At 43.9% G+C, this 17178-nt stretch overlaps 1 protein-coding gene across 4 annotated transcripts in view; it reads left to right on the top strand.

Moving 5' to 3' along the window:
• Positions 1–17178, top strand: part of ZNF592 (zinc finger protein 592) — a 45081-nt gene that overhangs the window by 10807 nt on the left and 17096 nt on the right. For all 4 annotated transcript variants that reach the window (XR_014504811.1, XM_083412975.1, XM_083412976.1 and 1 more), the window contains exon 2: positions 783–3166. Coding sequence is in view for 3 of the 4 variants with exons in the window: in XM_083412974.1 (XP_083269100.1) it covers positions 783–3166 (2384 nt within the window). In the remaining variant the exon portion in view is untranslated. The remainder of the gene's footprint in view (positions 1–782; positions 3167–17178) is intronic.

The following is a 17178-nucleotide window of genomic DNA, read 5'->3' as shown; positions in this document are numbered from 1 at the left end:
CAGTAACTTCTGGAATCCATTGAGCATCCTCAAGTCCTCACACAACTGGGCTTTTTGAGGCTCTTTCCCCCTTTTAATTTACAAAAATGCATTTCTGCATAGCTGGGGAGGCCCCTTGACTGTGCATGAACCTTGTCTGTGGACTGTTCAACTGATAGGCACTGGACCAAGATGTTTTGCTATTAGAAAGAGTGGCATATTTCTCACACCCCTGGGTTATCATTATTTTTAGTATATAATACTGCATCACGATCTGTAGAAGGAAAATCATAGGCTTTGGGTTTTGAGTATCAGCAACAACAGGTAAATCCCCTTCTGGAAATTTGCAGGGTTCCCTGCCCCTTTCTTGCTGCAGCTGTGTGCAATGGGGAGGAAGTTAGAAAAGGCAAAGCATGCCTCAAGGAGACTGCTTGTGCTCTGATCATTATAAATATAACACCTTTCATTCCCATTCTAGAAAGTGTGGGTGTGTCGCCTTCTGAAAAATCAACTGAATCCCTAGAGAAGCCTTCTCTAACACAGGGCCCTGCGAGATGTTTTGGGCTACAACTCCTATCATCCCCAGCCAGCATGGGCAAGGAATGTTGCAAATAGTAGTCCAAAACATCCAGAGAGAGAACCAGGTTGAAGAAGTTTTTCATAGAGTATAGGAACTACTAATAGAGCAGTAGGCATGTTTCTCTACTGTTTCTAGAACCCAAATCTCGGCATTTCTAGAAAGAGAGATAAATTCAGAAAATGCACACCGAGAATGCTTTTGACAATGTTTTGCTTTTTTGTAGTTTTCATCATGGGGGACATGAAAACTCCAGACTTTGATGACTTGCTGGCTGCTTTTGACATTCCTGACCCAACCAGCCTTGATGCCAAGGAAGCCATTCAGACAGCTGGTGAGGAGAATGAAAACCATCTCAAGCAGTCTGGGATTTGTATAGATGAAAGCGCATCCTTGTCCCACGCAGCGCCAGCTTCTGACATTCCAGTTGTGAGTGTCATTGTGAAGAACACGTGCCGACAAGAGTCATTTGAAGCAGAAAAGGAAGGCAACCACCTAGGACCAGGCCTGCTGCACAATGGATTCCGGGGGTCTGAACTTCCCCTGGAGACTCACAATTATGGGAAATTTGATTCCACTTTCATCAATGGTGATGGCTTGAGGAACTATCCTGAAAAGTTGGAACAGACAAAGTCAGAGCCCTTACCAACATTCAGTCAGTTCAGCCCCATCTCCAGCCCTGAGCCGGAGGATGCACTCAAAGATAACAGTATTGTAGATAAACCTAAACATGTCCAAACTCCCTATTTTCCACCGCATCCAATGTATATTCCAACTGGGTCATCTGTGTTAGATCTGCTTAGTAGGACCTTGCCAGAACCAGAGTTTAGTAGGTTTATGTCAACTGGGCCATCGCTGCTAGATCTGCTTAGTAAGAAGATAGCAGAACCCGAGTTAAGTATGTTTGATCAATACTGTAAAAGAGATCCAAAGATAGATATGCATGAACTGCAAGAAAGCAGGGTGGATGCTAGCAAGAGGGAATGCGACAAGAGCCCTGAGAAACGGGAAGGCCCTGTCAAAGATCTTGTGGACACCAATAACTTCCTCAGCGAAGGGTTGCAGCTTGGCAATTTCCATAGCAATAACTTGGGTGAAAGTAAAGGATCTGTGCCTGAAATGAACTACTCCTCTTCGTCAGTTCCACCTCGCCAGCGTATCAAACCTGCCCACTCCAAGCTCTCATCCTGCGTCGCTGCACTTGTAGCCCTTCAGGCCAAAAAGGTTGCAGGCATCTCAAAGGAGGACCAGGGAAACTTGACGAAGGAGTCTTCTGGGCCCTTTAAAGATGGCATCAAGGGAAGCCCCAAGATGCCAAAGTCGCCAAAGAGTCCTAGAAGCCCCCTTGAGATGGTGAGAAAAGTCAGCAAGCAGCCTGAGTCTCCCCGGAGTGTGTGCAGTGACAGCAGTAGCAAAGGCTCTCCTTCGGTGGCAACTGGTTCACCCCCAGCAATTCCCAAAGTCAGGATCAAGACTATTAAAACCTCTTCTGGTGAAATTAAAAGAATGGTAACAAGGATCCTGCCGGAAGTCGATGACTTGGGCAAATCTCCGCAAGAATCACCCGTGGAGAGTTCAGCAACCGAAGAGTTTGTGAAATCCTTCCCTTCGCCAGAACCAAATGCATCCATGGACACTGAGTCATGCAAGGGCTTTGCTAAAGCCACTGCTCAAGAGGCCAACCTAGCAAGTCCCCACGTTGACAGTATGAGTGCAGACATTCCTGTAAGCAGCACCCCTGGTGCACCCCTGCTGGCAAACAGCAGCAGCGGGACAATAAAAGTAGGTATTGTGGGACAGCCGTCAAGCAAGAAGCAGCAGCCAGGTGTGGTGGCGCAGCCCTGTAACCCTGCCAGCCTCCTTCCTAAAGCCGTGCACCTGGCCAATCTCAACCTGGTTCCCCACAGCGTGGCGGCTTCTGTGGCGGCGAAATCTTCCGTGCAGCGGCGCGGCCCATCCCAGCTCACGCAGATGTCTGTGCCGCTTGTGCACCAGGTTAAGAAAGCCGCTCCTCTTGTCGTCGAGGCATTCAACAAAGTGTTGCATGGTGCCAATCCTGTGCCAATCTATACTCCAAACCTCAGCCCTCCTTTTGACAGCAGTATTCACTTGCCTGCGTCTGGGTATTGTTGCCTGGAATGTGGCGACTCGTTTGCCTTAGAAAAAAGCCTCACCCAGCATTACAGCAGGAGAAGTGTCCACATTGAAGTCATGTGCACTCAGTGTTCAGCGACGCTGCTGTTCTTCAACAAATGCAGCTTGCTCAAGCATGCGAGGGATCACAAGAGCAAAGGCTTTATCATGCAGTGTTCTCAGCTGTTCATGAAACCCATTTCCTTAGACCAAATGTTTTCACCTTCTCCAACAAGCTCTTCAACGTCTTCGACATCTCAGACATCACGGTTGCCCCCTCTTCCGCATAAGACTTGCGCTGCGCCGGGAAGCGGGACTGGGAGCTCGACAAATGCTCAGCCAGCTTTGCCCCTGTATGCGGACCCGTTGAGACTAATTCGTCACGGATTAAAGTGTTTTGAATGTAATAAGCAGGCACTGGACTATGTTGCCCTAGCAGCACATTATCAGAGAACCTCAGAAGATAATGAGGGACTGGTAAGTCACTTCCTAAATAAAGATCAGAGCTATTTTCTGTTGGGCCTAGATTAAAAACAGTCAGACACTCCAAGCGTACATTAAGATAGGCACACGAGATTAGTTAACCACATCTTTCCATGTTCCTGGGATCTATACACTCTGTGCAAATCTAAGAAAAGTGGCAGGTGACTGAAAAGAGCGTGGAGATGGTGATCTATATGTGTGGTTTAAGATGATTGAATATACAGGATAAACCATTCAGTGCCAGAAATAAATTGCTTCATCCCCTCAAGCTACTGAGGGAGAGAAGAAGAGACTGATGTATTTCAAAGCTCTTATTATTATTATTGTATAGATTTATTTGTCTAGGGGTTTTTTTTTAAGTAGCTTGCTCTGCTCCATTTGTTGGTGCCGTGAACAGCCCATTTCTGGCCAGTGTTCATTCAAAAATATTAACTGGACCTAGCCTTCAGTTATCTGCCCAATGACATGTAGAGAATTATGCAGATGAAAGACTGTGGTCTAAAATAACAGGTTTGCATAGCAGCCAATGTGTTGTGTGTCTCCCTTCCTGGTCCGCACACATTTCCCGTCTTCCTCCTACGTGGAAGGAGCTTTGTTTAGCCATCCGAATTGATCAGTTGACAAACCAATTTCAAACCATAGTTCCTGAAGCAGTCCTGTTTAAACTAACCATAGTTAAAATTAACCACGTTTCTGAGTCTGGACAATGTAGTGAGCTGTGATTAATCAAAGATAGAAGTGGAAGCTTTGAAATGCTGCCTCTTTGACTGAAGGGTAGAGACACCATGCAAGCCTGAGACTCGCTGCAGCTTGTTCGTGCTTGTTCATGTCACATGAAACTTTGGTTTAGTGTGACATGCAGGTATGTTCCCCGGGGAAATATTTACCTTCTTTTAGACTGAGAATGCAAAAGGTTTCTTTAAACTAATGGTTTTCTGCACACTTCCCCTCTTACCAATGCTGCTTCATACAGGAAATGAATCTGAAATACGTTGCTACTTTAGTATACAAAAATTGGATAAGCAAGAAGCAAAATAGCAGTTTTGGCACCCAAGTTTTCAGCTCAAAAGCTGTAATACTTAGACAGACTGCAATCCTTGGCACATTTACATGGACATAAGTTATGTTGAAAACAGTATGTGATCATTCTAAGTAAAAGTGGTCAGGACTGTTAAGAACACAGTTAACTCCGATCCAACATTTTACATCTAAATGAGCTGTTGACCCATTTATTGGGTTGTTTTTGTTTTTATTATATATTTTGTGATTTATGTTGTAACTGCCTGGAGACCTGCAAGTATAGGGCAGTGTAATGGTTCTAGGGGTTGCTCGTGCGTAAATCGGCGCCACACCTGGGTGGGTTGCCTGAGTGAACCCTTTCTGTCTGGACAGCCACTCGCCCGTGGCTGTCTCAATCGCTGGCAGAATCCGTCAGTGGGCGTTTCTTGAACTTCTTCCGCATAAAAGTTCTTTGACGCCTAGTCTTCGCCTACTCTCCCTGCGCAGAAGCCTTCTGCGCAGGGAGGGTGTGGGCATGGAGGACCTGTGCTCTCCCCGCTGGTCCCCGGCGAGGAGTCTTGGAGCCACCTCGCCGATTCCCCCATCTCCCCCCCTTCTCCACTGGTGCTACGCTGATTTCCTTCCCCAGAAGATGTGCTGCTTCTCTCCCTCCCGGGACGCTCTCCGGAATCCCTCTGGAGCCCTCCCTCTCCCTCTGGCTCTGATGGCAGTTCCCTGACAGGCAGTATACAAATTTTAATAATAATAACAAGAATAATAAGTGGCAGGGCACCTCATCACACTTTCACTTCCTATCTCCATCTGCTGCTCTCTACATTGCAGAATTGTTGAAATTCACAAAACAACCTTGGTTGTGTTATTGCACCCCATTGGTCATTGAGGATGTTTCAGCAGCAATTTCCCCCCCCAGCAATACCTTTACTTACCAGTACTTATAATCAGCAGTAAAATTGAAGAGGAAAGAGAAATGAAACGAAACGAAAATTCCATCAACAAGCTTTCTGTCGCCCACTCACCTGCTGCATGCCTTTTGCAGCATTATGTAGGCTTGCAATTTAGTTTTGGAGTAATGGACTATTAATTAACAACCATCTTCATGTTCTAACTCCCTTGCTTTATTTAATAAGCTGCATGTTCTGAAAGCCTTTGGGATTGAACTGTTGAAAAAAATAATGAAAAAGGTAGGAAGGCTTTGGCATTAAAATATTGAAATAAATTTCCTGTTTAATCCAATAAACTTCATTACCCTTTTCAGTTCTGCTGGGCTCATGCAAGGGGTCAAGTGAAGTGTATGCTTTTTACATGTGGAAGTACGTCAGCTGACCAGGTATTATGGCCTGTGGCTGCCACTGGCTTTGTTGCTCTGACATCATCCTGTGATGTCATAAAATGCCCAGGAGCATTCTTGGAAGTATTTCACTGGCAAAGGACAATGAGTTGTATTCAGCTAGCTTTTACTCAGAGTAGCCTTTTGGCTAAGGTTGTTGGTAGTGTTTTACTTAGAGTAAACCTACTGAAATTAATGACTATGACTAGCTTAGGTCCATTAATTTTAGTTAATTAATGGACCTGCTCTGAGTAAAAGTTAGTTGAACACACTAAATTCCTAGCTGCTTATACAAATACTACTGTGAGGGAATCGGCACCCATGTCCTTAGCACAATTAATTGGAATTACCGCATTTACTCGAGTCTAACGTGCAGCTGAATTTTCAGAACCTTGAAACCAAAAAAAGGATTTGCTGGCAAATGTAAATGTGCCATCGAATCTAATGCACACCTTAATTTTCACAACATAATTTGGCCAAAACTGAGTATTGGATTCGAGTAAATATGGTATGTCCCATGGATTTCAGGCACTTCCTTTCTGATTTTGGTGTACTTGTGTTTACAGTCTTCAGGTGTGCTGACTGAAAAATCAGTGTGCAAAGTCTCTAGTTTCAACTGCTCAGTGAAAAGTGATGTAAAGTTCCAGGGTGCAATCTTTATTGATACAACCCAATTTAATTTTTTAAGATCCTTAGATGTGTCAATTCTACAGTGGCTAATGGCTATTCTGTATTGGAAACCATTGGCTAGGATACTGGAGTTGATTGGAAATCTTGACAGTTCCTTGAATCCTGTTGGCTCAGAGTTGTCTTGGCGATCACAGCTCCAGTTCTGTGTAGCTTTTATAATAGGCTTTTACACAGTTTGCTTTATTCTTAACCCAGTTCGTTGTTGCATTTGTGTGTCTTCTGCCCTCCCCGCCCCTTCATATTTGGGAGAGAAATCACAAAGCCTGCTTAGCCCAGTCTGTAGCCCAGGCATCCCCCAACTTATGCATGATTGCATATAGTTGTGTGACCCATGGGATGTTTTGAGCCACGTGTTACACGCAAAGCATGGAGAAACCACGTATAATTTATTTTAGCTGACCTCCACATGGCTGCTGCAACACGTTAATTAATCCTCAGGTTGCCAACTGAATGCAAAATTATTTCCCAGTAGCCTATACATGGTGTAGTCATGTGGAGAAGATGTCATATTTGGAGTTGAGCATTCACCTGGAATAAGCCCAGCCGTGGGAACAGATACAGTTCTGGCTTCCATCTTAAGTGCTACATGCTATATTGGGCTTTTTTTGTTCTGGCACCTCAGGTGGGTGCTATTGCCATTACAGTGGAACCTCGGAAGCCAAACGCCTGTTAACTCAAATGTTTCGGCTCCCGAATGATCGGAAACCGGAAGTGATTGTTCTGGTTTTTGAATGATTTTCAGAAGCCGAACATCCAGCACGGCTTCCAGTTGGCTGCAGGATGCTTTGGAAGTCAATGGACTTCTGGAACGGATTCCGTTCGACTTCCAAGGTACGTCTGCATAAGAGAGCAAGGCAGGTGCTCATGATGAGTTCTAGCATATCTTTTTCAGGAAAAAATGCACTGGTTTTACCTGTCTTATTTTGGGGGATTTATTGTAGTTAACCAGATGCTTTCTGTAACCACTTCAGCCCCTTCAAGGTAGGGAGTTGAACCAGTAACTGTTGAGTTTCATGCCAGAAAAGAATTAATATTGACAAAGCTGATTTTGCAACACTGGGTGGTAGAGGAAGTAACATGCTCTAAATTGCTGTTGGGGAAAATCCATCAATACAGTCGTACCTCGGGTTACAGACGCTTTGGGTTGTGTGGTTTTGGGTTGCGCACCGCGCCGAACCCGGAAGTACCGGGACGGGTTACTTCCGGATTTTGGTGCATGCACAGAAGCGCCGAGTCACAACCCTTGCGTGCGCAGACACTGCGGGTTGCGGACGTGCCGGATCCCATTCGCAACCCAAGCACCCACTGTACTCATTTATAGCTGTGCACTGGTAGGGGCAGCAGTATTGGGCAGCACAGACAGGGTGGTGTTGCTCACCTGCCTTCCCATCGTCAAACATCACTGCCAGCTCCCAGAGCAGCCTTTCTCAACCTGTGGGTCCCCAGTTGTTGAACTACAACTCCCATCCCCCCTAGCTAGAAAGGCCAGAGCTCAGGGATGATGGGAGTTGTAGTCCAACAACATCTGGGGACCCACAGGTTGAGAACCGCTGGTCTAGAGGAAGAGGCAGGTGAGAAACACCACGCAGGCTTCACTGTGCTGCTGACCAGTACCAATCTCTGTCAATAGTACTGTGGGACTTGCTGTACTCTGCAATGCCTCAGGTTACTCCAGGATGACTCATCCTGCAGCTATCCATCACAGGGGCTTCTCCCAATCCCTTAATGTCCTGCTTTGGGCCCTTTTAAAAAAGCACTTAACTTTGCTATTCAGTGTAGCCTCATTATGAATCCCAGAGCTCTTGCTGGCTACTTATTTATCATATTATTATTTATTAAGTTTCTATACCACCTTTCATCCAAGGATCACAGTGTGTTTCACAATATCCCAGCTTCTGTTGGGAGAGGGACAGTGTAACACTCCCAGTTACTTAATTATGGTGAAGGGGAAGGAACTGAGGGGAGATGTGCTCTTCTACTCAGATTCTGCTTGTGGCAGGGTTAGAAACTCATATATATAAGCTAGGCGCCAAATTGTTCCTTTAACCAACATTGCAATCGCCAAATCATCTAGTTGCCATTTGGGGGCAAGCTGGGATATTGTAAAGTCTTATTTTTCAAATGATGGACTGACCATGATGGATTCTCAGTGAAACATCTGGCTAGTTCAGATGACAGCCTTGAGCTAGATTAAGAGCTTTGAGATCCTAAAGAAGAAAAACCACTTGATCCAGGGACAGTCCACATTCTGTGCTCATTTTGGTTCCAGAAATTCTGATTGTGCAGACAAAGTATAATGGGTAGAATTCTACAGAACGTGTTGCTAGCATGTGAAAACAGTCAAGATCCAAGGATCCCCAGGCATGTGCATCCAGATGGTGGAGACTTCAGGTGCCATCCTGGCGCCTGGGCATCTTCACTTGGTTGCCAGTGGCCAATAGCCAGGTGTCCAAAGTGCCAGGCAAATTTTGAACGCTGGCTTGTGGGCTTCCCATAGGTGTCTAGTTGGGCGCTGTGAGAACAGGGTGCTGGACTGGATGGGCCACTGGACTGATCCAGCAGGCTCTTCTTACCTTCTTATTAGCAGGTTTGCGTTCCCCCACATCTCCTTACACTGGCATGGCTTCCCTCTTCTCCCGCTGCCAGATGGCACTGTGGTTAATGCTCACCAGCATTGCCTCTTAAGCAGCGCTTTAAACCTAGCTTAAAAACTGGTTACAAAACCTTTTGTAAAAGGAACCCCTGTTTGCATAACGAATGGCTAAGGTTGCTGCTGATATAAACCTCAGCAGTGGTGAACAGCAGATCAGCTGGGGTGGAAGACTGTGGTGTAACTTGTGCTGGAAAGGAAAAGAACAGGAGAGCACAAAGCAGCATGCAACCTTCCATTTTATTATTTTTTTTATTGCATTTGTACCCCTGCTTTTCTTCAAGAGGTTCAAGGTGGCATAGATGGTTCCTGCGCCCGTTTTATCTTTGCAGCAAGCCTGCGAAGTAGGTTAGACTGAGGACGACTAGCTTAAGGTCACTCCATGAGCTTGATGACTGAACCCTGGCCTCCCAGTTCAATACTCTAACCGCTACACCTCATCACCCATATTCTTTGTACATTGTCACCTGGAGCTTTTACCCCATTGGCTTTTAACTGAATCATTATCCTGAACTAGTAACTTTGAATATATTTTTGTTAAATTTCAGCAAAGACTTCCAAATGTGAGACAAAAATATTGGTTTTGACCGGTTTCCTGTTCAGGCTCGGCTTTTGAAGGTGTCTCCTGTGCTGTGGTGGGTGCATTGTTGTAGAAACACTCTAATGTGCAGATTTCTATGTCAGGCTGGAATGTGATATATTCTTGTAATTCTGTAAGAGAAGCCATCAATTTTCCCATTGTAAAAACTGCAAATAACCCCAAACCCCTGAAAACAGATTAGCACTGCTAAAGCTGCAGTTAGGGCATTAATCAGACTCTCTGACCTACAGGAAAACACAACAGCAACCTTTATTGTGTTGATTCATAGCCTGCAATGACAAGAGCAGCCAGGTGGCACCTGGATAGCAGCCACCATTCCAGTGGGCAATTCCAGGGCCCCCAAAGTTTTGCATACGCTGCCTTTGTATTATTGGATTTGAGGAGCCTATCCACAATTGTTTTGCAGAATTTGATTTTCTCGAATTGCACCTTACATGATAGAATCCATCTTGAATCTTCCATAGAAACAGAAAACACCACCTTATACTGAGTCAGACCAATTGGTCCATGTAGCACACAGTATTGTCTACTGCACTGACTAGCAGTGGCTCTCCAGGGTTCCAGCCTTTACCTGGAGATGCCAGGGATTGAACCTAAGACTTTTTACTTGAGTGGGTGAGAGCTGGTCAGATGGGCGGGGTACAAATATCATCATCATCATCATAAGTAAGGTAAAAGGACCCCGACCATTAGGTCCAGTCGTGACCGACTCTGGGGTTGCGGCGCTCATCTCGCTTTATTGGCCGAGGGAGCCGGCGTACAGCTTTTGGGTCATGTGGCCAGAATGACTAAGCCGCTTCTGGCGATCCAGAGCAGCGCACGGAAACGCCGTTTACCTTCCCGCCGGAGTGGTACCTATTTATCTACTTGCACTTTGACATGCTTTCGAACTGCTAGGTTGGCAGGAGCAGGGACTGAACAATGGGAGCTCACCCCGTCACCGGGATTCGAACCACCGACCTTCTGATCGGCAAGTCCTAGGCTCTGTGGTTTAACCCACAACGCCACACGTGTCACTCAATTAAAGCAATTGCTCACTCTTACTCTGAAGCAGGGGTAGGGAGCCTGCGGACTTCTAGAAGTTGTTGAACTGCGGCTCCTATCACCCACCCTGACCATTGGCAATGCTGGTTGGTGCTGATGGGAGGTCATAGGTCCCCCGTTCCTGCTTTCTTCTATGCCATCTGTAGGTGGGGTTGAGTTACGCTACCGGGGGTATTCGTGGAATTCAGGCTGCCTATGGCCAGCAACTTCCAATGTGTACAAAGTCCTATAGAGAAATTGAAGAGAGGCAGGGAAGTTGTTCGAGAGCATTCGTTCCACTAAAATCTGGCTTTGGGTAAAAACAAAAAAACCACACGAAATAAAGTGAGCTCTTACAGTGTTTCTGAAATAAACGAGTAAGCTAAAGAACTGGTTTTATCCAGTGGGTGTTTGCCAGTGAGTTATGCAGCTCTGTGCTGTTCTTGCCTCTTTCCTGCACGTAGACTTTCCTTCAAGAAAATTAGTGCAAATTCCATGTCTCTCATTGGTGAAGTTTTTGGCTTAATTAGAAAGAAAAACAGTGTGGTTGAACTTCAGTAATTGCTGCTTTCCCTAGCAAGGCAACCAGAGCAGGTCACCCCACTATAAACTTTCAAGCAATAGATTATAGTACAGGCATAGGCAAACTCGGCCCTCCAGATGTTTTGGGACTACAGTTCCCATCATCCCTGACCACTGGTCCTGTTAGCTGGGGGATCATGGGAGTTGTAGTCCCGAAACATCTGGAGGGCCGAGTTTGCCTATGCCTGTTATAGAGAATACAAATAAAGGAAAAACTGAGAATCCACAGTTGGTCAATACTTCTATTAGGACATTACCCAGAATAGTGAGGAAGCTTTCCAGTACTTCAGAACTCTTTGTCAGACAGGATGTTAAACAAGATGGGAGGATGGGAAGGAAAAGCTGGGAGCAGTGCTGTTGCTTCCATGTCCGCAGTTTATAACAGTCTTTAGGTGGGGCGCAGGAAGAATTTGGCAAGTATATTTGGACCAAGACAGAACTAAATAATTACTAGATTATTGACTGAAAAATAAGGCTGAGGTGTTTAAAGACTTTACCTTGTTTGATCAACTGATTATCCATATACCATCTATGAGCCCTATAGTTTCTTGAAAACACAGTGACTTCAGTTTTCTTGTAATTCACAGCCAGCTGTTCTCTTTGGCAGTATCCTGAGAATGCCCTCATCAATCTTTTTAGGCCCACTTTTGTTTGAGATAGAAGTATCGCATCATCTGCGTATAATAATACAGAGATGGCTTTTGTGGCCAGTTTAGGGGCATAATACTCTGGGGATATTAAACTCTGGACAATGACATTTATATATACTGTATTTTTCCGTGTATAAGACTAGGTTTTTTTACTCTAAAATAATGTTAAAAAACATGGGTCACCTCAAGGTCCATAAATAGCAACACCCTAGTGGTCCCGGGCCCTAAGTTAGATTAGCCTCAACCAGAGCCAGGGCCTTTTCAGCACTGGCCCCGGCCTGGTGGAACGCTCTGTCTCATGAGACCAGAGCCCTGTAAGACAGAGTTGTTCAGCCTAGCCTTTGGCTTGGAGCCAATTTGATTCCCTCCCCCTCTTTTTTCTTTTTCCTTTCTCCTCCTGTGATGAGGCTGCATTTTAATATTTTAATATTTCAATATTTTAATTGTTGTATTTTAATCTTGTTTTTAAGTTGTATTCATTCAACTTTTTATTATTATTGCTTGTTAGCCACCCTGAGCCCGGCCTTGGCTGGGGAGGGCGGGGTATAAATAATAATAATAATAATAATAATAATAATAATACATGGAATATATACATGGGGGGACAAGTGATTGGTTGCAGCTAAAAATAGGGGTAGTGTTATACACAGGGGGGGTGTTATACATGGAAAAACATGGTAATTAAAGCAGTGCGGGAGCTAGGATGCAAACTTGCTTAACTCCCTTTGTGGCTGGTACAGATCCTGTGAGCTGCCCATTTGTAGAGCAATGCTCTTTCAGCACAGTGTTTTTATATAGACATTTAATCAAGAACAATAATATTTTATCTGTATTTAAGAGTTCAGCTAATCCCACAGTCTTACTCGAGAGATTGAATCGAATGCAGCTTTCAGATCAATGAAAGCTGCATATAGCACACCACCCGGTTTCTTAACATACTCATCTGTAAAATGAACTAGTACAAAGCAATGATCTATTGTGGATCTGACTCAACAAATCCTGCTTGCTCTTCGGCAATAATATCTTCATCAGTTATCCAGTCAATTAGCTTATTGTAAAGATGCTTTGCATATAATTTGCTAATTAATGGTAGCAACCTAATTGGTCTATGACTAGCCAGATCGAATGTAAGGCCCCTTTTGAATATAGGGATGACTACCGCTGTGGCCCAAACTTCAGGAAATATTGATTTATCATTTTTCTTAAAAAACGCTTCCATTCATCGTTATTAGTGGGAACCCATTCAACAGTGTTCATATCCTTTTTAGAATAGAATCATAGAATCATAGAGTTGGAATAGACCACAAGGGCCATCGAGTCCAACCCCCTGCCAAGCAGGAAACACCGTCAAAGCACTCCTGACATATGGTTGTCAAGCCTCTGCTTAAAGACCTCCAAAGAAGGAGACTCCACCACACTCCTTGGCAGCAAATTCCACTGTCAAACAGCTCTTACTGTCAGGAAGTTCTTCCTAATGTTTAGGTGGAATCTTCTTTCTTGTAGTTTGGATCCATTGCTCCGTGTCCGCTTCTCTGGAGCAGCAGAAAACAACCTTTCTCCCTCCTCTATGTGACACCCTTTTATATATTTGAACATGGCTATCATATCACCCCTTAACCTCCTCTTCTCCAGGCTAAACATGCCCAGCTCCCTTAGCCGTTCCTCATAAGGCATCGTTTCCAGGCCTTTGACCATTTTGATTGCCCTCCTCTGGACATGTTCCAGTTTGTCCATTTTTGATTCTCGGGAGAGGACTACTTGGAGCTAATTTCTGATAGCTCAGCCAGGAATTTGTAGTCATGCCATCAGGATAATCCCTCACCCTATCATATTCCAAGGGGAGTTGAGTTTGCAGCTCTGCATCTATACACTTCGAAGTTCCTCTGGTAGCCCTCTTTTTAACTATACATTTTGGAGAAACAGCTTGTGGGCAAAAGGCTTGATTGTCAATTGTTTCACCAACGTTTTGTTGTCCATGCTGCTGCATTTGGGTCAACCTGGACTGTAACTTAGCTAGTTTGGTGAGAATGTCACTTTGCTTTTTATTTGGTAGGTTAACAAAATTACTCAGCAAATCCTCTTCTTCTGGAACAGTCCCGTCTGCTGAATCTGGAGGGTCATTTTTATTCAGAACTGCAGTTGATTGATTAGACCTCTTTAATTTTCCTTGCATAATCTCTGGAGTTGCTGATAGTAATTCTTCCCATTGACTGTGATCTTTGTTGGCAATAGGACAAATGTCAGCTTTAGTTAAGGTGACTTTGTTACTCCTGTAAACCCTTTTGGGTACAAACAGTGGCTTAAGTGATGTGTCTTCAAAATGCTGATAAAGGAGGACTCATTTCCGGGCCAAATGAGCCTTCTTTTTCATGATTATAGCCGGAATTCTATGGCTGCTGAAAATTAGAAAATTTGTCTTGAGTATCCATCATTAAAGAGCCCCCTGGTTGATTTTAAATTGATATTTCCAACATCACAACCTAGGAGTAAAGTTAGGAATTATTGTTCTTTGTGTTTTCTGTAGACACATAGCAGTGCAGAATCTTTGTTCATATTTTATGACATTTGGGTGGGTCAGATGCAGGGACAAACTGGTATAGGGTTATGTCAGAGGTGACAAACGTGCAGCCTTCTGGATGTTGTTGGAGGCCAGTGGTGGGATTGTGGTAGTCCAGCAACATCTGGAGAGCTAAAGGTTAGTGCTATATATATATATATATATATATATATATATATATATATATATATTCCTTTTTCACCCAAACTGGCATAGTGTTGCATTTGTCCTGCAAATCAGGAGAAAAAGAGGCATGGAATTGTGGAGAACATGGGCCAGGTGTATTAAATAACTAAACTTTCGTTATGGAAACTGTGAGTGACAGATTAATTTACAACTATACAAATGAAAATGTAATTTCAATAGATAACACTAATAATAATAATAATAATAATAATAATAATAATAATAATAATTAATAGTTTTATTTATACCCCACCCTCCCCGCTCAGGGCGGCTAACACCAATAAAATTACAAGAAAGCATAATGGGGGGGGGGGGACGACGACAAACAAACAAACAAACACCAGTTTATTAAAATACGGGTTAAAATACAATTTAAAATGCAGCCTCATTTTAATAGTAGCCCATAAATCAAAACCATAAGGGGAGGGAAAACATGAGGGTCAGACTGAGTTCAAACCAAAGGCCAGGCTCTGTCTTGCAGGCCCTGCGGAAAGATGTCAAGTCCCACAGGGCCCTAGTCTCTTGTGACAGAGTGTTCCACCAAGTTGGGGCCAGTACTGAAAAGGCCCTGGCCCTAGTTGAGACCAATCTAACTACTTTGCGGCTTGGGACCTCCAGAGTGCTGTTATTGTGGACCTTAAGGTCCTCCACGGGGTATACCAGGAGAGGCGATCCCGTAGGTACGAGGGTCCTGTACAGATAATTTATTTTTTAATTTGGATAATTTAATTCTAAACCTGTCAGCTGACCACATTCCTTTGTATGCCGCTGTAGTTGTAGCATATCACAGTTTCTAACTGTATACTGAAATCAAATATTTGATTAAATACAGGCTACTGCAATGAAACACTAGGATGAGAGAGATTCAGAGTTGTAGATAAGGGGTGTGCAAGTCTTTTGCTCAGGTAGCATTATGGGATGGGCAACTGCCTCAATGATAGCATTTACTTAAGGAAGGGAATCTGTTCACGTTAGAAATCTGAGAATGTTTACACTTTTATTTTAGTTTTATTTTGCAGTGAAAGCCTTAAAGTCAGAAGTCAGTTTTCCCTTGGGAACATACAACGGAAATGCAACATTGGGTGCTGGGTTCTGCCTGATTATTTTTTATCTATTTCCCTTTAATTAAAGAGATAGTACCATTGTAGTGTCTACCCAATTGCTAAGCATTATTCAGTAGTTAAGTATCTTCGTGGTTTTGCGGGAGATAGTGAGTGGGAACTGGTAAAACTGCTATTTTACCAACATCCTTTTCTAAACTAGGTTCTCTCCCCACCTAACCTCCCTCTCCCTGAAGATCTGCCTGACAGTTCACCAGATGTTTAGGAGGCCAGAAACAACAGAGACCCTGAAGTACTACTTAGATCAGGCCTTCCCTAACTTTTGACCCTCCAGATGTTTTGGACTACAATTCCCATCATCCCTGACCACCGGTCCTGTTAGCTAGGGATCATGGGAGTTGTAGGCCAAAACATCTGGAGGGCCGAAGGTTGGGGGTGCCTGAAATAGATGATCAAGGACCATCACAACTGTTCCCCTATAGATTAATTTATTAATGTACTCTACTTTTCAACCAAAAAGTTTCAAGAGAGACTTACATTAGATTAATGGAACAAGACAGTTTCTGCCCACAGATTTGCAGTCTAAAAGACACAGGACAAAGGAATGAGGAGGGAAAAGGGAAACTAGCAAACACAGGCACCAACTCTTTTGCATAGTTGTTCTTATAATGACCAACTGGAATGGAAGCCATTTATGGAGAGGAGGCTCCATGTGGAGCTGGTTTCTCAGCAGAGCTAATGGAGTGGTCCTGCTCCCATCGATCGCTCTGCTGCAGCCTGATGCAATGATGGGAGCATAAAGTGAAGAAGAGCTGAGATAAATGAAAAGGAGATAAATGATAGTGGAGATTTGACTCCAGTGAATTGGTGAAGCTCATGAGGCCTGGGAGGACCTTAGAATTTAAATTTTGAGATAAATTGGTAGCTTTCATTGGCAAAACCTTCTTAAGTATTTCCCAGACATCAAGGGCATACATATCATACAACAGTAGATAAAAAAGGGGTTAAATCCACAACATACAGAATTCGGTAGGAAAAACTTCTATGGCTTAAATGGTTGTGGATTAATTCCCAAATTTTCCTCCTTTTTGCTCACATTATCACAGCTTTTCAGTAATTTGTGTTACTTTCATAAGCCTATGATCATTTCAGTTTTTATATAAATGTTTCCACTTCACAAAATTAGGCTGGATGGTCTTGATGAAACAGTAGCATGAATAAATTGAATTCTGAATGTGTATCAGGCAGCTGCTGTGAAAGAGGAATCTTAGACCAACTCCTGATTTAAGCATCCAAAACATGACTCCAATTAAAGCAACCACCACACGCTCTCTGCGAATCAGGACCTTTGGGCCCCAGAGTATACTAAATGTTGAAATTCCATAATTCCTGTAGTCTTTCCCCATCTGTGCTACCTAAAGCTGCTGGCAGTGGGGGAACAGTATTCTTAAATTTCCCATTGTGTAAAAATCCTCTCACACGTAGACAGCTAATATGTCAGGAAGAAGTTTCATCCTGGCCTTTGATGTGCAAGCTTTCCATATGCAGAGGTTTTTTCTGTAGAGGAAGGGGTCAGAAGCGTTCTACTGTCTGACACTCCTTGCCACCTGCAGGGGTGCAGTCCAGTGTTGATCTTAAGGGGCAAGAAGATGGGAAGAG

The sequence above is a fragment of the Podarcis tiliguerta genome (genome assembly GCF_965153285.1).
Source record: "Podarcis tiliguerta genome assembly, chromosome: 14".
NCBI lineage: Eukaryota > Metazoa > Chordata > Lepidosauria > Squamata > Lacertidae > Podarcis > Podarcis tiliguerta.
The sequence above is the reverse complement of the archived record's forward strand: the minus strand, read 5'-3'. Positions and strand labels throughout refer to the sequence as shown.